At 44.6% G+C, this 23722-nt stretch overlaps 1 protein-coding gene across 7 annotated transcripts in view; it reads left to right on the top strand.

Moving 5' to 3' along the window:
* LOC147103553 (catechol O-methyltransferase-like) overlaps positions 1-22765 on the top strand; it is a 73625-nt gene extending 50860 nt beyond the window's left edge. For all 7 annotated transcript variants that reach the window (XM_086011991.1, XM_086011989.1, XM_086011992.1 and 4 more), the window contains 2 exons: positions 15-146; positions 12850-22765. In XM_086011991.1, the coding sequence (XP_085868117.1) occupies positions 15-146; positions 12850-13029 (312 nt within the window). In that variant the 3' untranslated portion in view covers positions 13030-22765. The remainder of the gene's footprint in view (positions 1-14; positions 147-12849) is intronic.
* Positions 22766-23722: the final 957 nt, after the last annotated feature.

Here is a 23722-nt window from a genome sequence, read left to right as displayed (position 1 = left end):
TCCAATGAATTAAGGTGCAAGTTCTGGAAGGTTCATCTGAAGATATTATTCCACAACTGAAGAAGAAGCACGAGGTGGATACTTTAGATTTTGTTTTTCTTGATCACTGGAAGGACAGGTATAAGCCCGACACCCAACTCCTGGAGGTAAGATATCAGTTTTCCTTCTGGTTTTCTTCTGCACCAAACCAAAAATAGCCCGAAACATAAACTGGGCAGCTTTAGAAATTTCTGAAGAGGTGATCCACAGTGAAGACACTTTATTTTCCAAATAATATGAAGGCACTCTCCCAGACAATGTTAATTTTTGGCACATTTCCAGCAATTGAGTTGATTTTATTTTATTTTACTTTATGAAAGCTCCTTTGAATGCATATTTGTGTAACACACACAGATTAGAAATAATTACAGAAACTGACCATTTAGCTAGAATGGATAGCTCATGTCTGGGGAGGAGCAAGCATCAGACTGGGAACTTAGCTTCACAGGAAGTTTAATACATAATTGACACATAAACACAGCTAGTGGCTTCTCAGTCTTCACACCGTGCTTCGATGTAGATACCTCTCAGCACGCCACCTATTTCAGGCCCAAAAATGGGCTGAAACAAATTTCCACCTCATGTTCTTCTTTATTACTTAATTCTTGCATAGAAAATTTATACAACGATGTATAAAAGTTGAATCAAAGCTATCACACCTTAAAAGCATCACAAATCCGTAGGACAAGAATTAATCATAGAAATTTAGAGCACAGAAGGAAGCCATTCAGCCCATTGTGTCTGAGCCGGCCGCAAAAGCTATCCAGCCTAATCCCACTTTCCAACTCTTGGTCCATAACCTTATAGGTGACGGCATTTCAAGTGCATATCCAAGTACTTGTTAAATGTGATGAGGGTTTCTGCCTCTACCACCCTTTCAGGCAGTGAGTTCCAGACCCCCACCACCCTCTGGGTGAATGATTAGCTGAAATAAGGAGTCGTTGAGGCAAATAGCATAGATGCACTTTAGGGGAAGCTAAATAAACACGTGAGGGAGAAAAAAATAGAAGGTTATGCTGAAAGGGCAAGATGAAGGAGGCTCGTGTGGAGTGTCTCTCCTCCTGACTTCCCACAGCCTTTCCACCATCTACAAGGCACAAGTCAGGAGTGTGATGGAATATTCTCCACTTGCCTGGATGAGTGCAGCTCCAACAACACTCAAGAAGCTTGACACCATCCAGGACAAAGCAGCCTGCTTGATTGGCACCCTGTCCACCACCTGAAACATTCACTCCCTCCACCACCGGCGTACCATGGCTGCAGTGTGTACCATCTACAAGATGCACTGCAGCAACTCACCAAGGCTTTTTGGCAGCATCTCCCAAACCCGCGACCTCTTCTACCTAGAAGGACAAGGGCAGCAGGCGCATTCCCCTCCAAGTCACACATCATCCTGACTTAGAAGTATATCGTCGATCCTTTATCGTTGCTGGGTCAAAATCCTGGAACTCCCTACCCAACAGCACAATGGGAGTACCTTCATCACACGGACTTCAGCAGTTCAAGGCGGCAGCTCACCACCACCTTCTCAAGGGCAATTAGGGATGGGCAATAAATGCTGGCCTTGCCAGCGATGCCCACATCCCATAAACAAATTTAAAGAAATAAACACGGGCATGGACCAGTTGGGTTGAATGGCCCGTTTGTGTGCTGTACATTCTATGTAATAAGCATTTATCTGTTAAACTACCAAATATTCGATTGACTAAATGTAAACAAATAAAAATCAAGCCGTTTTGAATCTGTTGTTGAGCATCAACCAGCAGAAAACTGATCACGTTTTGTTGAAAGCTACCAATTCCATACATTAAATCACTCCAGAAATTGTGAAACAGCTTTGAGTCGTAACCTTTCATTTTTCTCCACACCTAAAAACTTACAAGTAAAAGTAATATTTATAGGAAACCCATGAAAAATTAATCAATTCTAAATGAAATATTTATCCGTACTGAGTTCACAGCAGTGTTGATCCCTGGAAATCATTTTCTCATGAGTCAAAATCCTGTGTTGGGAGCGTGCGGTTCAATTTGGAGAACTTGGACTGGAGCTTCACTTATTAGGTTTGACTGTGTTGATTTTTTTTTGCCTGCGAATGCTATGGCTTGTCCTACTTGGCTGCGGTCTATTTCAGTTAAAGCGAGCCCCTGCCCCCTCCATCTTTGCTGCAGTCCCAATGAATTGACCTGTTCTGCATGCTCCCCACAACAGCCCAAACAGACCCAATCCATCCAGAGTTGTGTCTGTTTCGGCTGCTGCAGGGAGCATCCTGACCCCAGTGGGACTCGTCCTCAGCCTGGCATGACCATGTCGAGTTATTCCCAACTTGCTGAGACCCTCGTCTGCATTTTTCCCATCAGCTACTGGGATATTTTTCTTTCCTCTTCTACTTGACAACTGTAGTTGCAATTACCTTTTAACCACCGCCCCTTGACATTCAACAGCATTACTATCGCTAAATCCCCCACCATCAACATCCTGGGGGTCACCATTGACCAGAAACTTAACTGGACCAGCCACATAAATACTGTGGCAACAAGAGCAGGTCAGAGGCTAGGTATTCTGCGGCGAGCGTCTCACCTCCTGACTCCCCAAAGCCTTTCCACCATCTATAAAAGGCACAAGTAAGGAGTGTAATGGAATACTCTCCATTTGCCTGAATGAGTGAAACTCCAACAATACTCAAGAAGTTCGACACCATCCAGGACAAAGCAGCCCGCTTGATTGGCACCCCATCCACCACCTTAAGCATTCACTCCCTCCACCACTGGCGGACTGTGGCTGCAGTGTGTATCATCTACAAGATGCACTGCAGCAACTCGCCAAGGCTTCTTCGGCAGCATCTCCCAAACCTGCGACCTCTACCACCTAGAAGGACAAGGGCAGCAGGCACATGGGAACACCACCACCTCCAAGTTCCCCTCCAAGTTCCATACCATCCTGACTTGGAAGTATATCGCCAATCCTTCATCGTCGCTGGGTCAAAATCCTGGAACTCCCTCCCCAATAGCACTGGGAGTACCTTCACCACACGGACTGCAGCGGTTCAAGGCGGCGGTTCACCACCACCTTCTCGAGGGCAATTAGGGATGGGCAATAAATGCTGGTCTTGCCATCGACTCATACATCCCATAAATGAATTTAAAAAAGTCAGCGAGCACAGTAGGACAGGCTTGTCTGACCTACAGCATGAGGGAACCCCACTTGTATGATTGTCCTGCTTGTATTTTGTGGAGCAGGATATTATGGAAAGGGCTGTTTTTAGCACCACTGTCTCATAGATGAATAAATCCTCAATCAGAATACCAAGATCTGCTGCTACCAGCAACTTGAGATATAGGCAAATTAACAGGAACAGTGATTTAAACTTGAAATGTGGCCCAAGGCTCTATGGTATACACCAATGTAGCCCATAAAGACAAAAGCTTGGATGCCTCACTAGGAAGAGATGGCTTAGCATCTGCTCCTTTAAGGTCTCCTTGGACGCTTGTGATGTTAAAATCCCTCCGTGGCCTCTTCCCTCCCTATCTCTGCAACCTCTTCCAGTCCTACAAACAGCCGCCCCACCCCAACCAAGATCTCTGCGCTCCTCCAATTTTGGCCTGTTGCGCAACCCCAATTTTAATCGCTCCACTGTTGGCTGCCGTGCCTTCAGCTGCCTAGGCCCGAAGCTCTGGAATACCATCCCTAAAGTTCTCCGCCTCTCTCTCCTCTAAGTTACTCCTTAAAACCTACCTCTTTGACCTGTCCTAATATTTCTTTGTGGCTCGGTGTCAATTTTTGTCAGAACTACTCCTGTGAAGCACCTTGGGACATTTTTACTACGTTAAAGGCGCTTTATAAATGCAAATCATCATCTGGGAACACCGAGGGAAGAAGGTAGGTTCATGGAAAGGGAGCTGGGGATCGAAAGCAGAGAGAGATGGGGGGGGGGAGGGGGGCGGGGTCAGTGCTGGAAGCAGTCCAGAACACATGGGCAGGACCAGAGTATGGGCTACTGGAACAGTTCGTTTATTTGTGGCCATGTGTAATGCTACATTATTTTTTCAATTTTTTAATTCGTTTTTATGGAATGTGGGCGTCGCTGGCAAAGCCAGCATTGATTGCCCATTCCTAATTGCCCTCGAGAAGGTGGTGGTGGGTCACCTTCTTGAACCGCAGCAGTCCGTGTGGTGAAGGTACTCCCACAGTGCTGTTAGGTAGGGAGTTCCAGGATTTTGACCCAGCGACGATGAAGGAACGGCCGATATATTTCCAAGTTAGGATGGTGTGTGACTTGGAGGGGAACTTGGAGGTGGTGGTGTTCCCATGCGCCTGCTGCCCTTGTCCTTCTAGTTGGAAGAGGTCGCGGGTTTGGGAGGTGCTGCCGAAGAAGCCTTGGCAAGTTGTTGCAGTGCATCTTGTAGATGGTACACACTGCAGCCACGGTGTGCCGGTGGTGGAGGGAGTGAATGTTTAAGGTAGTGGATGGAGTACCAATCAAGTGGGCTGCTTCATCCTGGATGGTGTTGAGCTTCTTGAGTGTTGTTGGAACTGCACTCATCCAGGCAAGTGGAGAGTATTCCATCACACTCCTTACTTGTGCCTTGTAGGTGGTGGAAAGGCGGTGAGACACTTGCCGCAGAATATCTAACCTCTGACCTGCTCCTGTTGCCAGAGTATGTGTGTGGCTGGTCCAGTTAAGTTTTTGGTCAAAGGTCACCCCCAGGATGTTGATGGTGGGGGATTTGGTGTTGGTAATGCCGTTGAATGTCAAGAGGTCGTGGTTATTGTAAAGTCTGTGGGTTGTGTAGCCAAGTAATACACAAACTACAAGAGTAACTTAAACAGGACTTTACTATTCGAAGGTCAGGGCGAATCTGCCCAATAATTTCTGCCACAGCACTTATATACCGGTGTGGTCACCGTCGGTATTACAGTATACAGCAGCCAGGATAAAGTAGTGCCACACCTAAAATAGTTCTCTTAAAGGTGGACGGTTACATACAATAGTTCTCTTAAAGGTAGAACAGTTACATACACTACAGTTATACTCTCGCTTGTTGGAGATAGTCATTGCCTGGCACTTGGGTGGCATGAATGTTACCTGCCGTTTATCAGCCCAAGCCTGAACGTCATCCAGGTCTTGTTGCATGCGGGCATGGACTGCTTCATTATCTGAGGAAAGAGCAACTCTATTATGAGACAGTGTACATGACATGTGGTGACGTTCCTCTCATCATAAAATAGCACATCTTCCAACTCATGGTGAGCAACCTCACAATATCTGCTTGTACTTATTAAAAATAAATTCGCTTTTACTCTGTACAAACAAAAATCATCTCAGCGAGATACATACTTAATCCACTTGAGAGAAGTGTCTCACAGCCCAGGAATGAATTTCTCATTTCTAAATTATGAGCTTATAAGACCTGTCTTGCTTGCAACATCTTTCATTAACAGGAGTTTACAAGGGAAATGCTTTGTTAACACTTCTGAACACAACAGGGTTACAGATTGAAGAGAGATGGAAAAGTCAGAATGACTTTTACTCAACAGAAATACAGAACTCACTTACCAGGTGGTGACTTAATTGAAACGGACTATTCTTTTATTGCTTTTTAGTATAAACCAGTTCCAAAAACATTGATCAGATTCCATCAGTAGGTGAGAGCCCATGGCTGTTATATGACTTTACACATGGTAATTTATTGTTCAGTAAAATACCCAACACCTCCAATCCCACTTCTATTTAGAGAGATTAATTTTACCTAGCTTTACTCAGTTTATACAGATATCCCTGTCAATATACCAGTTCTCTCAGGATTCTCTCAGATTCTGTTTTGAGGTTTCAAGGCAATCTCGTATATTCTATTCCAATCAAAACCATTTTCTGTTGGTGGAATTTGAATAAGAACAATGAAAAATAGACACTGGACCTCTTATTTCTTCACTTTAGAAATATTCTGCCCTACCCAGTGTACATCAGCTCAGCCTCCCACTAAGGTGGCAAGTAACAGCTGCAGATTCTCTGACATTAAGCAATTATCACCTGCTGTGCTACTTCCTCTAACACCCACCTCATGAAGAGAGTTCGGATGTATCACACTTAATCCTGGGCTCAAATTTCATAGCAGCAATAGTACGGGCAAAAACAGACACACCGCTAAATAAGATTCAGCAGTTATTTAATTTAAAATCACACTTAATAAAGTTAAATATTTTGAGCATTAACAAGGTTTATAATTATCTTGATCAGCACTGTAAGGTGGTGGGATGTCACCATAAGCAGTCTGTAATAAGATTTATTCATGGCCTCCCAAATGTCTCGGATGCTGAAAGACTGCTGCCCAGGAAATCCCCATGTTTGATCTTCAGTCTGCTGAATTAACACCAACATCTGTTCTTCCTGCATTGCTCTCCAGCAGCTTCACTTCTGTTGTACCATGCAGCATAGAAGTCAAGTGGAATCTTGTCATCTGAAGTCTGGATAGACTGGTATAATAAGTATGCCAAGATAGACAATAGAAGCAGGCAGTATATCTTTGTAACCTCCTCCAGTCGTCCAACCTTCCAAGAACTTGGAGAACAAATTTTGTCTGGCAACGCTCCTGTGAAGCATCTTGGGACTTTTTTTTTTTTACTATGTTAAAGATGCTGGGCCAGAATTTGCAGGAGCAGGGCGTGCCCGGTTAGTTTGACTTTCTCCTTCTCCTTTCAGCCTTTGTAAATTGTTGGAAGTGCAAGCTGATAATGGTACGACGAGGGCAACAGGGAATCTGGGACCTGAGTGAACGGCGGGACCAACCGTGTAGCTCCTTAACCAATGAAATTTAAGGATTGAGAAATAAACAGAAGGAGGGTGAATTGGAGTGGGTGAATTCAATGTCAAATCAGGTACAGAAAGAATAAAAAGGGGGAAAGAAAGATTGGATTGAGAGAGAGAGAGAGAGAGAAAAAAGAAAAAAAATGGAGTTAAAAATTATATTTTTAAAATCTCCAACAAAAATTCACTACCTGAAGGCATGAGACGTCACACTTTTAATTGTTCACTTTCTGGGCCAGAGAGGTTGATTGGCAGTCATTAACAGTTATCATTGTTAAAAAGGTATTTAGGCTATTAATTTCTAGCCTTAACATTCTGTAGTGAGTTTAACAGGCCATTAATGTGCAAATGCAGCAATTTCATGAAACTCATGGGGAGGTTAAGGGCGAGATGCCGTTTTCAGAAAGCTACCGATGGAGCGGCGCATCGGCCAGCAACTTATGGCGATTCGCAATTCATGGGGTATCTCTTCCTCGCCACAAGTTGCTGAATGGTTCATATATTTATAACGCCGAGCGCCATTAAACTCACCGTTGTTTTGGCAGCAAATTCGAGGTCGCTATATAAATGAAAATTGTTGTAGTAATGAGAGATACACTCGAGAAGGAATTAAAACTTTAATCCAACCTCAGGTTTCAAATTAATAAGGACAGATACACATATTTATCCATCTATTATTTATCCTCCCAGCATACCTTTATGAAAAATGTCTAGCATTGTGTTGGGCTGAGTTAATTCCGTAAGCGAGGCCAAATATAACCATACCCCAGCAGGCCTTAATGCCTTCCAGAGTGAATGAGGAGATAACACGAAAGAAAATGGACACTGACCGAGTAACTTGCTCGCAGCCTTATCCTTGCTGAGTTAGAATTAAATTCAGCCATGGAAATAAGCCCTTTTTACTAGTAAGCGGTCGGTGTCATCTATATGTTTGATAATTCCTTCCTTATTCTTTTAACGGATTCAAAAAGCTAGCAACAGTAATATGTCTGACAATTAACTCAATTTATTGTTTCAAAACATTCATCTTAAAACTTCATACAGAGAACATGTACCCTAAAACGTACGTGTAGAGACTTTAGCAGGAATCGTGAGCGTTATTTATCCAAGCCTGATCACGCTACCTCATCTTGAAGGTGGTCAAAGTTCCAACTGAGTGAAACTTTGCATCTCTTTTTATACCTTTTTTTTTTCATTGTCTAGTTCTTGCTGGATTCATCTTCACTGGGTGTTTTATGACCCATAGATCATTGAACAGATTGCTAGACAATTATGCGGGTCTTTATGTCCTGTCACATCTTCGCTTTCTATCTTTGCTCTTTATATATGATAGCCTTTGTTATACAAACTTTGATGCCTTATCTCTTGCAATCTCTGTAAAAGGAACCTATTCCTTTATCTATACTGTAGCAATTTCCTTCTTTTACACTTCCCTATGCTTTGATAAGCCTGTGTTTTTTTAACCTAACAACCCTTTTATATCATTAATGCCAACTAGTTTATTTATTTAATAATCTATGTGCAATGTCTTCAGCCCTGAAATTCACCCTTCTCCAATGTTGTCAGTGTCATTGAGGGGAAAAAAGATACCATTTGCGAGCGCATAGTTTAAACCAATTGTCTACATTAGCTGATAGCAAAATACTGCAGATGTTGGAAATCCGAAATAACAACAGAAAATGCTGGAAAAACTCATGTGGTCAGGCAACATCCGTGGAGAGAAATTTGAGTTGACGTTTCGGGTTTGACCCTTCTTCAAAACTGGAGAGAAAAGGAACTAGATCGAAGGCAGGGCTGCGATCGGACAAAAGAATAAAAGAACCAAAAGTAGTAAGAGAGATTAGAAGCTAGACGAGATGGTAATAGGCTGGGATTAGGTGTAAAGTGTACTGGCAGGACAAAAGATAGCTGCCAGGTGTGAGAGAAACAAAAGGAAAGGGGGGGGTGGGGGAGGAAAGGAGTGGAAAAATATAAGTAAAAATGAAATAGGGGCCGAGGTTATGATCTGAAATTGTTGAACTCGATATTGAGACCGGAAGGCTGCAGAGTGCCTAATCGGAAGATGAGGTGCTGTTCCTCGAGTTTACGTTGAGCTTCCGTGGAACAGTACAATTCACCGCTCCATTCCCACTCGGACCTCACCGTCCTTGGCCTCTTGTACTGTTCCACGGAAACTCAACGTAAACTCGAGGAACAGCACCTCATCTTCCGATTAGGCACTCTGCAGCCTTCCGGTCTCAATATCGAGTTCAACAATTTCAGATCATAACCTCGGCCCCTATTTCATTTTTACTTATATTTTTCCACTCCTTTCCTCCCCCCCCTCTTTCCTTTTGTTTCTCTCTCACACCTGGCAGCTATCTTTTGCCCTGCCAGTACACTTTACACCTAATCCCAGCCTATTACCATCTCGTCTAGCTTCTAATCTCTTTTACTTCTTTTGGTTCTTTTATTCTTTTGTCCGATCGCAGCCCTGCCTTCGATCCAGTTCCTTTTCTCTCCAGTTTTGAAGAAGGGTCAAACCCGAAACGTCAACTCAAATTTCTCTCCACGGATGTTGCCTGACCTGCTGAGTTTTTCCAGCATTTTCTGTTGTCTACATTAGCTGTTCTGTATTAGAATAATGTAAAACATAACATTCTTACACTGCAGATGTCGGTGTTTTTATTGCTAACGGTAACCAAGTAGAAATCAGAAAGTCATCGCAAGAATCCTCCTCAATCGCCTTCTCCCAGTGGCCGAAGAGCTCCTCCCAGAGTCGCAATGTGGATTCCGCCCACTAAGAGGCACAATGGACATGATCTTCACCGCACGTCAATTACAAGAGAAATGCAGGGAACAGCACCAACCACTGTACAGGGCCTTCTTTGATCTCACAAAGGCCTTCGACGCGGTCAACCATGAGGGATTATGGAGTGTCCTCAAATTCGGCTGCCCTCAAAAGTTTGTCACCATCCTCCGCCTGCTTCACGACGACATGCAAGCCGTGATCCTGAACAACGGTTCCACCACAGACCCAATTCACGTACGAACCGGGGTCAAGCAAGGCTGTGTCATTGCACCAACGCTCTTCTCAATCTTCCTTGCTGCAATGCTCCATCTCACCCTCAGTAAGCTTCCCACTGGAGTGGAGCTAATTTACAGAACAAACGAGAAACTGTTCAACCTCCGTCGCCTCCAGTCCCGATCCAAGGTCGTCCCATCCTCTGTCGTCGAATTACAGTATGCAGATGATGCTTGCGTCTGCACTCACTCGGAGGTCGAACTCCAAACCATCGTAAACACCTTCACCGAAGCATACGAGAGCATGGGCCTTACACTAAACATCCGTAAGACAAAGGTCCTCCACTAACCTGCCCCCGCCACACAGTGCTGCCCCCCGATTATCAAAATCCACGACAAGGCCTTGGACAACATGGACCACTTTCCATACCTCGGGAGCTTACTGTCAACAAGGGCAGACGTCAACGACGAAGTCCAACACCGCCTTCAGTGTGCCAGTGCAGCCTTTGGTCGCCTGAGGAAGTGTGTTTGAAGACCAGGACCTCAAACCCGGCACTAAGCTCATGGTCTACAGGGCAGCAGTGATACCTGCCCTGCTGTATGCCTCAGAGACATGGACCATGTACAGCAGGCACCTCAAAGCACTGGAGAGGTACCACCAACACTGCCTCCGCAAGATCCTGCAAATCCATTGGCAGGATAGGGGCACCAACGTCAGTGTTCTTGCTCAGGCCAACATCCCCAGCATCGAAGATTTGACCACGCTCAATCAGCTCCGATGGACGGGTCACATTATCTGCATGCCCGATACGAGACTCCCAAAACAAGTGCTCGACTCGGAGCTCCGGCACAGCAAGAGAGCCCCAAGTGGGCAGAGGAAACGCTTCAAGAACACCCTCAAAGCCTCCTTGAAAAAGTGCAACATCCCCACCGACACCTGGGAATCCCTGGCCCAAGACCGCACAAAGTGGAGGAGAAGCATCCGGGAAGGCGCCGAACACCTCGAGTCTCTTCGCTGGGAGCAAGCGGAAGCCAAGCGCAGGCAGCGCAAATCAACCCAAGCACCCCACCCACCCGCCCCTTCAACTACCATCTGCCCCACCTGTGACAGAGACTGTAGGTCCCGCATTGGACTCAGTCACCTGTGAGCTGATTTTTAATGTGGAAGCAAGTCATCGGTTCCAAGGAACTGCCTAAGAGGAGAAATCAGAGCCGAGCTCTTAGTATAAAAAATTAATAGAAAGGTACCAAAGTACACATCACAGCTGTTTGAGCAATTGTTTTTAACTACATTAGAACTAAGAGTTTAGAGATGATCTAATAGAAGCGTTCAAAATTTTGAAAGGTTTTGATAAATTAAATTGGAAAAAAAAACTCCCATGGATGGCGAGTTGCCAAATTATGGGCATAAATTTATCAAAAGAACAAAGGAAGTGACTGAGAATTATTTTTATGCAGAGGGTTGTTAGAATATGGAATGTCCTACCAGAACCAGTGGTGGAAACAGAATCCAATTGATAGTTTTAATAAAGGGGAGTGAATAACTATTTGAAAAAGAAAAAATTAAAAAGGGTATTGGGAAAGAACAGAGGAATGGGATTAAGTGGCTAGCTCTTTTGAGAGCCATCGCTGCTGTGATGAGCCAAATGGCCCCTTTTTGAGCTGTAAAATTCTTTGATTCTGCCGTGAAAGCATGTATACAGTTTCTGTTCTGGGGAAATTTTCATTACAATGAAACTTGGTGATTGTGTAAAAAGAAATACTCTGTCCCTTTATAGTGGAGATGAAAAAGGAAACATAAAAAGTAGAAGATGGACATGAAAAAAGCACAACAAATTAATCACCATTAGAAATTTGCTCTGAGTGTATCCAGGGAGCAGAGCTATGCAGGGGGTGGGGTGGAGGAGAAAGAGAGATCCAGTCAGGGTTCCTGACCCATTACTGATTGATTCCTGGTGGTGGGGCGGAGAAGAGAGCGACAGATAGACAAAGATACACACACACACACACACTTTGGGTGAGGGTGGCTATGGAAAGAAAGAAAGAAAGAAAGAAAAAGTTTTGCATTTATATAGCGTCTTTCAATTCCTCGGAATGCCCAAACACGTTTTACAGCCAATAAAGTACTTTTTCAGTGTTGGAAACGTGGCAGACAATTTGTGCATAGCAAGGTCCCACAAACAGCAATGTGATCATGAAAAGATAACCTGTTTTAGTGATGTTGATTGAGGGATAAATATTGGCCAGGACATGACGTCCCCTGCAATCAAATAGCTTCCCTACACACCAACAAGACGCAGACATGAATAATGATCACTTGGGTGAGGTTTTGGAGTGTTTGTGGAATTGTACACCAATGAGGAGTTAATGCCTTCAAGAGAGGATAAGGGAAGAAAGAAACTAATCAGCACTTCAGGCATGACTCCTTTGCAGAACTGGCCAGACACCAATCACTGCTATGCATTTCCAGAATTTTTGGGTGTGATTTCTATAGAACAGGAAACTCTCGATTTACTGGCACCTAAATAACCGGAAATCTCTGTTAACTGGCAAAATTCAGGAGTAGGTTCAGGTAAGTTTTACTTCATATTAGTGGCCGTTCCTGTAACTGGGGCTCCTACACTTGTTGCTAAGCAACAGGGACGCTTGGCCTGTGGCCGGAGTTCCTGCACCTGTTGCTAAGCAACAGGGAAGCCTGGATTTGTTGCTGTGTACGGAGCTCTCTTACCTTTGAACTATACCTCTGTAATCCAGAATTTTTGATAAACCGGAACCACGCCGGTCCCATATAAAAAGAGTTTCCTGTATTCCCTAATATGTAGAAGTTCATAACACAATGGCACATCCGTTCAACTGACAATGGTGGCCCTGGCAGAGAAGTGAGTTCTACTAATGGGCATTTTATTTCATTGATCTGGCAGTGCTGCACCTGTAAATGCCCATAATATTTCTTTATTCTCAATTCTGCATTCGTTGACAATTCTGAATTTTTCCCTCACCTGCAGGAGTGCGATCTGCTTAGAAAGGGCACTGTTCTACTGGCAGACAACGTCATTTCGCCAGGAGCTCCAGAATTTCTACAGTATGTGCGCAACAACCCTCGCTACGAGTGCTCGCACTACGCCTCAAATTTGGAATATACAAAGTTAAAAGACGGAATGGAAAAGGCTATTTTTAAAGGTTAAATGTAAAGGCATGTAAAATACAAGGAAACTAAATAAGGTGTCAGAGCTCATGTAACAGGTGATCCTAAAAGCTCACATTCCTCCCTTCATGTGGATTTTTAAAATATTGTTGTGAGGAATAGTACTGTGCGTGTGAAATATGTATGCATAGTTACAGTTTCAGACTGGAGGCCTTCAGTCCATCTAGTCCACCTATCGACAGTATCTCCTTGGTGCTTATGTAATAACCCCGAATCCCATTTGTTAACAAGAACCTGTCTAGTTCCTTCTTGAAACTCATTAAAGTTTTTTCTTGTCCCACCCAGCAATCTGTTCCACATACTCACCACCCTTTTAGTAAAAAATGTACCTGCTGCAATTCCTCTTTTCTTTCGTCGCTAATGTATAAATATGACTCCTTGTGCTTAAATTCAGTATCAAGCCAGTCGACCATTATACATCCTTAAATAACAGTGGCAGAGCCAGTAAGAGGGTGGGGGCAGAAGGTGTCATTGAGGTTGGCCAATTTTGTATGTCAGAACTTGGCCAAAACTGTAAATAATTTTAACTCAACTTTTAAATTCCAGAGTGTGATCACGTTGCTGTTTTGGGTCTGACGCAAATGGCATTGAAGGACGAAGTCATGGTTGTGCCAGGTCGGCCAAATATGCACTTTGATCCCACCCCATCCATCAATTTTAGCCCCAGCTAGATGTAAGCCTTCTGTTGCCTTCCTCCAGTGACACATTAGGTAAAATAACCATCTGTTGCAGCTGCAGCAAAAAATTGACACTGAGCCAAAGGAGGAGACAATAGGAGAGGTTGATCAGAAGCTTGCGCAGAGAGATAGGTTGTACGGAGCATCTTAAAAAGGAGAGTAGCAAGGCGGAGGGGTTTAGGAAATTCCAGGGCTTAGGCCCTCAACAGCTGAAGGCACGGACGCCAATGGTGGGCTGAAGGAAGTGGGGGATGCACAAGAGGCCAGAGTTGGAGGAGCGCAGAGTTCTTGGAGGGTTGTAGAGCTGGAGGAGGTTGTAGAGCTGGAGGAGGTTAGAGAGATAGGGAGGGGTGAGGCCATGGATCAGCCAGTGTTCTTGCTGGAAAGTGCATGTATGGGCATCAGGCTTGGGTGTGATGCCGTCCTGAACTGGCCTGCTGACACTCACTTCTTCGGCTCACACAAGGCTGCTGGCACCAGTGGAACTGTATCTCAATGTGGGTCAGCATCTTTAGTAGAGCGGAAAAAATTACAAGTGTGGGGTGGTGAGTGTTCTGTATTTGTCTCAAAAAGCTCCTGTGCAATAGAGGCAATCTGCTGACATCAAGCAGTAGGCTTTTCTAGCTGTGTTTGGGTTGCTATTGAATTGGTCTCTAGACTGACAAAGGATCTTAGCGTGCAGTTTCCAGTGAAACTTGCCATATTTACAAAATTCATTAGAGAACACATTCATAAGCCATATAAAGGGTCAACACCAAAAGAAGTTCCAATCGAGGAAAAAATAATAGTACTAAAAGAATCACGTTAGTGGATTTCCTTGCTGAACAAAACATTGGTCTATTAGGCTCTATGGTACAGCCCTTCACTGAAGGATTATTCTGGAATTTTAAAAAATACTAAGACGAGAGGATGCAGAAAAGGGGGAAGCGTCTTTGGCAGTGACAGCAATTTCCTCCTGGAACGGTCGTTAATGCTGCATAAGAACTAAGATAAGAGCAGGGGTAGACCCATCGAGCCTGCTCCGCCAGTCAGTAAGATCATGGCTGATCTTCAACCTCAATTCTACTTTGCCGCCCTATCCCCATTCCCTTCGTGGCCCAAAAATCTATTGAATCTCAGTCTTGAACATATTGAATGACTCAGCATCCAGAGTCCTCTGGGGCAGAGAATTCCAAAGACACTCAACCCTCAGTGAAGAAATTTCTTCTCATCTCAGTCCTAAATGGCCCACCCCTTATCCTGAAACTATGCTCCCTAGTTCTAGACAATCCAACCAGGGGAAACAGCATCTATCCTGTCAAGCCCTCTAAGAATTTTATACTTTTCAATGAGATCACACCTCATTCTTCTGAACTCGAGAATATAGGCCCATTCTGCTCAATTTCTCCTCATAGGATAGCCCCCTCATCCCAGGAATCAATCCAGTGAATATTCGTTGCACCCCCTCTAAGGCCCCCTCCTTAGATAAGGAGACCAAAACTATACACATGTGTGGTCTCATCAAAGCCCTTGTAATTGCAGCAAGACTTCCTTACTCTTATACTCCAACCCCCTTGTAATAAAGGCGAACATACCATTTGCTTTCCTAATTGCTTGCTGTACTTGCATGTTAACTTTGTGATTCATGTACAAGGACACCCATGCATGATCTCTTTTTGCCGTAAATATGTGCTTAAATATTCCATCACAAACAGCAAAAAACATTTTTTAATTATTGTTTGCAAAATCCAAGATTAAAATCCCCAAAATATCATTGGGTAGGATGAATTTAATCAGAGACTTCACTGGAATATCTGGAGGAATCATCTGCTAATAAAAATGAACCAATTCCTCGTAGCACTTTTTGTTTTTCTAAAGATATAAATGTATTTGCTTCCTCACAACTAATGGTGTTTTTTTTCCAACTTGATTTAATAGAATTCTTCAGCATTGATTTTTTTTTAAATTTCGGTTGGTGTTTTGTCTCCAACATCTAATTACGAACACTATTAATGCAAACTCACTCAATGGAAGCAATCTTAAAACAAAAAAGTAATCTAGAAATATATACCCAACCAAGCAGTCCCTGGAGGAATGCAGTTCCCTTTTATGAATTTATTATTTGGTGCCCAGTCTAGTGTAGATGTCACAGTAACTGCTTCAATCAGCATCACTCCAGCCTCCTCAGGACACCGTACAGCAGAACTGCCCAATGTTGCAAAAATGTAACTGCAAAAAAAAGGAAAACGTGAAACTAACCGAACTCATTTAAACTTTTATTTGTGGTAGAAACAGAACGTACGAGGAGGGGAACATGCACCACAAGTTCTATTTATGTCATATTACACAGTTTGATTTGTCAGATTATGAATACACTGACCATATAAGAACACGCACTGGAGTTCCCACAATGGCTCGTTGGGTAAATGTGCTATCCAGTATGGAACTGCACCATACATACCAGGGAGGTCCCAAATTTGGTCCCTCAGGTTCAACCAGGGTGGTGCAGAGTGTTCAACAATTGGCTTCAGTGCTGCTGGATTAGGAAAGAAAGAAATTGGCCATTGTTCCTCCTCCTGGTCACTCTACAGTGACAAAGACAAGATGGGGCTCAGTTGTGATGTCCCACAAGATCAAGTGGCCTGACTGTGCAGTCTAGACTCTTGTGTATGTACCTTTAAGAGAGAACTGTTTTGCAGCTCCTGTATACTGTAGTACCGGCAGTGACCACACCTGTATATAAAGCCGGAGCAGGCTTCTGTACTTCAGTCTCGAGACTACTCCAGTAAATGCCTGTTGATTAAGTTACAGCATCCGTGTAGTTCTTGGGGAAACATCTTATTTAAAAGAATCACGGATCTAACAATGGCGACGAGTGTCGATTCGAATCTACCTGCAACTCTGCATTTCCCTTCGAGGATTCGCTCCGGGAGGGCGGTGGAAGAAAGTCGAGGCCAGAAACACGGGTGTCGACCACGAGCAACCGCCCAGTCGTCCGGCAGAGAGTGAACATCGCAGGGGAGGCTGTGGAGAGCTGGGCCTGGTTCCCCAGCCACGACGATCAGCAACAGACGGACGACAGGTACAGCGCAGACCCTTCCCGGACAGCGGCGGCTGGAGCCAACCGACGGCAGAGAAAAAGCCGAGCAGCGTCGACGGGGTAAGATAGAGGGTGAAGCGCACAGGGCGCAGCCGGGGGTTGAAAACCGAGCGGCGTCGAGGAAAAACAAAACGGAGAGAGAAGGTAAAGCAACAGCCAGGTTCAGGACCGAGCGGCGGAAACAGGAAAGGCGCACAGGAAAAAAAAAAAAACGCGCAGAGCACAGCCAGGGCTCAAGGGCTGAACAGTGTCCGCGGGGAGAAGGGAGAGTGCGGGAGACGCCATTGAGCGGAGAAGAAGGAAAGCACGGGAGACGCCATTTTGTGCCAGCGGAGAAGGGAAAGCGCGGGAGATGCCATTTTTGACAGTTAAATCACACCCAGGGATGCCGAAGAGTGGCAGTATCTCTACGTTCGACAATGAAGTCGAAGATTGGGCGACATATGTGGAACGTATTGAGGTGTACTGCAGGGCGAATGAAGTGCCAGATGCTAGGAAAGCACTGGTTGTTACATTCCATGGGTGCAAAAACTTATGGGTTACTGCGAAACTTAATAACCCCAGAGAAGCATGTGAATAAGAATTTCAAAAGCATAGTAGAAATCCTACAGGACCACTTAAACCCCACACCGCTGCTGATAGCAGAAAGATTTAAGTTCCATAAAAGGAACCAACACAGACGAAAGCAATGCTGAGTACTTAACGGAACTGCACAAGCTATCAAAACACTACCAGTTTGGAGTGGGACTAGCAGATACGTTAAGGGACAAGTTTGTGTGTGGGCTTCAAAGTGAAGGAACCCAGAAACGGCTTCTATCAGAAAAGGATCTTACGCTGGACAAGGCTTTCAGTATGGCAGTATCACACGAAGCAGCCGCAAGGGACGCTGCAGAGATACAACGGAGACCGCAAGAACATGGCACCAATGAAATGTCCTATGGAACAGGGAAGTGTTATCACTGCGGCAGAACAACACACGACCAGAAGGATTGTTGGTTCAAGGACCAAGTGTGCAGACAGTGTGGAAAAGCAGGACACATAGCAAGAGTCTACAGGTCTGGGAAGAAAACCAACAGCAAGAAATCTCCACAGGAGAAGTACAAAAAAGGTACACAAGGTGATGGACAGTCGTTCAGACGAACAGAAAGGAGACACACACTCCGGAAGCAAGGAGCTGGGTTGTCTGAAACTACATAAGGTAACCAAAATAGAGGATCACCAGACTATCTGGGTTACACTCAAGATAGACGGAGTCCAAGTGAAAATGGAATTGGACACAGGATCAGCCCAACAGTCATAAACCAAAGGGACTACAAGCGGCTATTTTCACATATACCCTTGAAAGCTACAGAGATTGTCTTGAAGGCGTACACGGGGCAAAAAGTCTACCCCAAAGGAAAAATAAGGGTGAAAGTGATATACAAAGGCCAGGAAATACCTAAAATGTACTTATATGTATTGCCAGACGGAGGACCACCACTGCTAGGACGTGAATGGATCCGGAAGATACAATTAGATTGGCATTCCATACAGGCACTGAAGGTTGAGGCCAAAAAGGATGACGACGTCACACCTGGACGACTGTCAAAAATGCTAACTGACGCAAAAGAAGTGTTCCAGGAGGGACTCTGAACACTAAAAGGCATAACAGCAACGATTAAAATAGAGGAAAATGCAAGCCCAAAGTTTCTGCAGGCCAGACCAGTGCCTTATGCGATCAGACCAGCCGTCGAAGCAGAGCTGGAAGGGTTGGAACGTTCAGGAGTACTGTCCAAAGTAGACTGGAGCGAGTGGGCTCCAACCATCGTTCCTGTAATGAAGAGGTCGTTGAGTAATATGCCTGGGGAACCAAAGTTGGTCCGCATCTGTGGGGATTTTAAGGTGACAGTGAACCTTGTCCTTCACACAGCACAATATCCGCTTCCGCGAATTGAGGATATTTGCGCCTCGCTATCTGGAGGTAAACGCTTGACCAAAATTGATCTAGCCCAGGCGTACTGGCAAAGGGAGGTAGAAGAAGCCTCGAAACAATAGCTCACGATCAACACTCAAAGGTCTCTATCAATACAACCGGCTGGTGTTCGGGGTAGCATCAGCTCTGGCTATTTGGCAAAGGGCGATGGATCAAGTCCTGCAAGGGATTCCAGGGACCCAGTGTTATTTGGACGACATCCTGGTCACGGGCGAAAATGACAGTGATCACCTCGCAACTTGGAGAAGGTGCTCACCAGATTAAAGGAATATGGGCTACGAGCTAATCGGCACAAGTGCGAGTTTTTCCAGAAGCAGGTCTCGTATTGTGGCCACGTCATCGATGAAGAGGGGTTACATAAGTCCCCTGAAAAGATTGAGGCAGTAGTCAAGGCTCCAGCACCGGAAAATGTGTCACAACTGAGGTCGTTCCTCGGGCTGGTAAACTACAACCATAAGTTCTTACCAAATTTGTCCACGGTATTACACCCACTGAACACCCTACTGCATACAGGGGTACCATGGAAGTGGAATGACAAACGTAGACGAGCTTTCCAGAAGTGTAAAGAATTGATCACATCAAGAGAGGTGTTGGCCCATTTCAACCCAGCACTACCAATTCGTTTGGCATGCGATGCATCACCCTATGGTATTGGAGCGGTGCTGTCGCACAAATTCCCAGATGGGTTGGAGGCCAGTAGCCTTTGCGTTTCGGTCACGAACCTCAGCCGAGCACAACTACGCCCAGATTGACAGGGAGGCGCTCAGCCGAGTATGGGGAGTAAAAAAATTCAACCACTATCGGCATGGGCAGAAGTTCACCTTGCTGACTGACCACCAACCACTTGTCTCCATCTTTAATCCTAAGAAGGGTGTTCCAGTGATGACTGCGCAACGGTTACAAAGATGGTCCCTGTTTCTAGGGGCGAATCAATATGAAATAGAATATAAAGGCACGAAACAGCATGGAAACGCTGATGGGCTATCACACCTGCCACAGCCTACTGTGGAGGAAGCACCAGCAGTGGACCCTATAGAGATATTTTATTCGTCAATAATTGAACGATTGCCAGTAACGAATGCGGATATAGAGAAGGAGACCCGCAATGATCCGACACTGTCTCGGGTATATGATTTGACTGTGAGGGGATGGCCAACACATGGCGACTCACTGTTGCCAGCATTCTCATCCAGAAGAGAACAGCTGTCAGTATGCCAGGGGACAGTGATGTGTGGATCCCGAGTGGTGATTCCACCCAAGTTAAGGGAGAGAGTGCTAAATGAGCTTCATGAAGGTCATCTGGGAGGGGTGAAAATGAAAAGCCTTGCTAGGGCTTGTGTGGTGGCCGGGGATCGATCAACAAATCGAGGACCTAACCAAGAGCTGCTCAGGATGCCAGAGGGTCCAAAATGCACCACCACATGCCCCTCTACACCCATGGGAGTGGCCCTCCTCTCCATGGCAACTGGTGCATATTGATTTTGCTGGTCCACTCATGGACTCAATGTTCTTAATAGCAGTGGATGCTCACTCGAAATGGCTGGAGGTGATAAAAATGTCCTCAACCACTACAGAGAAAACGATTGCAGTCCTACGGACCATATTTGCCAGGAACGGCTTGCCAGAGCAGATTTGCTCTGATAATGGACCACAGTTTGTGTCTGAAGAGTTTCGAAAATTTATGAGAAGGAATGGGGTAAGGCATTACACATCCGCCCCGTATCATCCAGCCACAAATGGATTGGCTGAAAGGTTCGTACAAACCTTTAAAAAGGCGATAAAGGCCATGTGCGACGATGAAATTCCACTACAGCATAAGGTGGACAATTTCCTATTAGCCTACAGAAATGCGACACATGCAGTTACCAACCAGACCCCGGCCATGATGTTCTTTAACCGAAGGTTGAGATCTCGTCTGGATTTGCTCAGACCCAATGTGCGAAGAAATGTTGAGGATAAACAATTCCAGCACATCAATGAGAAGCCGACAAGGAGCTTCAATGTAGGACAACCAGTCTTGGCCCGTGACTACCGACCAGAGAAATGGCAACCCGGAACGATATGCACAAGGCAGGGGCCATTAATGTACACAATGGATGTCGGGGAGAACATTGCGAGACGCCACGTTAATCAGATCTTAGCGTCACAGGAACGAGTCAACCCCATGTCTCGAGTACCTGGGGATGAACCAGACATACCAGTAGCATCTACCTCCGAACCAGTAGCAGTGGAAACCGATGAACTAACCGACGAAAAAGGGGCCAGAATCGCCTCCGCACCAAGAACAAGAACCTCAGGAAAGGCGCTATCCCGAAAGGATCAGGAAGCCGCCCCAAAGACCGAATCTATAAATGGACTATTTTCAGTTAATGTTGCATGTTTAAAATGTTAATTGTTAACTGAATGTTATGGTACTGTTAATCTAAAAGGGGAGGAATTGTGTATGTACCTTTGAGAGAAAACTGTTTTACAGCTCCTGTATACTGTAGTACCGGCAGTGACCACACCTGTATATAAAGCCGGAGCAGGCTTCTGTACTTCAGTCTGGAGACTACTCCCGTAAATGCCTGTTGATTGTTCAGTTACAGCATCCGTGTAGTTCTTGGGGAAACATCCTATTTAAAGAATCATGGATCTAATAGACTCGAGGGAAGAAAAACCGCTTGGGTGAGATGTTGGGGGTGGCGGAGGGGTGCGGTTGACAAATGAAGAATTATACCCCAGCTTAAATCAATATCATTAGGAGGAAGAAATAAAACTCGGGATTATATGGAAGAAAACTTGGTGAAATACTCTGAATGTGATAAAGATGTATTAATCTTCATAAAATCAGAAGCAACAGCCACAAAATAATTAAAGAGCCTCAACAGTCTATTGATAAAATTTCATGATCAACAAGATGCCTTATATTAGAAGTGATCCACCCAAGGGGCAGGAAGTAGCAACACCAGTCAAGTGAACTTCCTATCCACTGAAATCAAATGCAGAAGTCTAGAGCGACAAGGTGCCTGCATGTCTGTTTCAAAGAGGAAGTGTGGCAACGGAAGAGAAAGTGAAGTTTACATTCAAGCAGATGACATGAAACCTATAGTCTTTTGCAAATTTTTCTGTGGCCGACTCAATTCAAATATTGTTACATACGATGGCATTAAAAATACTTAGCTTGATTTTTACTTCAAAGATTTGGGGAGCCTCCATTTTAACCTGAAAAGTAATGACAGCTACGTAAAGGAGAACCGTGCTATAATTGCAGAAAGTGCGTTTTAACATATTGCATCAGCAAGTAAGTTAATACAAGCATCCCAATTTGAAAACCTATGGTTTACAGCGAAGGGCTACACAGCGCCTTTGGAATATTGACTGTGGATGTTGGGATCAGGTTCGTTGGGGATATCCTCTCCATAGTCAGCAAGGTACAATATGCAGACTCACATATAGCTTCTGCTATGTCGGTAACTGTACCCAATCATGAGTCATCAACATCCAGAGAAGGACACAAGATAGTTGGGTTAAGAAAATTGTTGTTAACCTCAACAATATTAATCTCACCATTTTCTACATCCTTTCCAGACACTGGGTTTCTCAAAGCATTTAGGTGTGAACTTCAAGTTTCTGCTGTTCCTTAAGTGGATACCAATCACTTTGTGCAGCTAGTATAAGTGCATGGGATGGGTGGAGTACTGTTGATGCCTCAGCATTGCTGGAAAGAACTTCAATTAAGGACTTGCCTATTTGTATGATAAAGGATAATTACTACGTGCATTAGACATTACAATATACATAACATTTCTATTGAATTTTGAACTGAAAAGTTTAGGAGTGGAAAGTAACCGAAGTGCTAATTACATGGTACCAGCAAAAAGAGCAACAGCTACAATTAACATCTTGTCCTATGTGCTGTTAAAAAATGTTCTTAATTGTGTGAAGTATATGTAAATCTTTCCAACCTAAAATTGCACACCTATAATAAATGCAGCTTGAACACGGATTTACAGATACTTCTTTACATGCATATTGTATAACATTTTAATTTGTTTACTTCAGCACAGTAAGATGGCCTTTATCCCATTAATTCGCTACTGCATTTGAAATGTAATTCTTCAATTTCCTCTTTCCTTAATGGTACACATCGTCAAGAGATTCCTTTCTTGCTATTCTGAACAACCACCACCATTTATTTGGGCCTTTACCATGAAGAAATATCCCAATGCACTTCAAGTAGGCACAAGGAAGGTGATCGTCAGCAAGGCAAGTGTTATAATCTGAAGGTGACAGTCATAAATAAGAGTTTGTGGTGGAGAAGCCTTGTTGGGCAACGTTGCCAAGTGGTCTTGGTAATAGATAGGATGGGGGGGGGGGGGGGGGGGGGGGCGGGGAAGAGGTTACAGCTCAACTTGGGGTCAAATAGGACAACAAGATTATGAATTGTTTGGCTCAGCCCGAGTGTGGCCAGGGAAGGGGATGAAATCAGTGGCAAGGGAGCAGAATTTGTGGCAGGGGCAATGATGATAGCTTTGGCCTTCCTAGTGTTAAGTGGGAGGAAGTGGTGACTAATCCAAGATTTGATATATGATGTGCAGTCTGACGTCAAGGATCAAGTGTTGTGGTGGAGAGCTAGAGGTGGTATCATCGTTGTACCGATGAAAGCTGACCCTGTACCTTTAACTGGTGTCACTAAAGGATGAGGAGGGATCAAGGATAGATTCTTAGGTTACCTCTGAGGTATTGATGCAGGGGAGTGAAGAGAAGCCATTGCTGGTACTGCAGTGTTCAGCTAGGTAGCAATGGAATCATGCAAGGGCAGTCAAAGGAAGCTGGACAATGGAGAGGTGGGATTAGATGCAAATAGGATGGTTGACGATATCAAACGCTGCAGAAAGACTGAGGTGCAGAAGGGATAATGCACTGCTCACTGCCACAGAAGATGTCAATTGTAACTTTTGCT

This window comes from Somniosus microcephalus, chromosome 19 (genome assembly GCF_052327205.1).
Source record: "Somniosus microcephalus isolate GS21.2 chromosome 19, FLI_Smic_1.0, whole genome shotgun sequence".
In the NCBI taxonomy this organism is placed as follows: Eukaryota; Metazoa; Chordata; class Chondrichthyes; order Squaliformes; family Somniosidae; genus Somniosus; species Somniosus microcephalus.
This window is presented reverse-complemented; position numbering and strand designations above follow the sequence as displayed.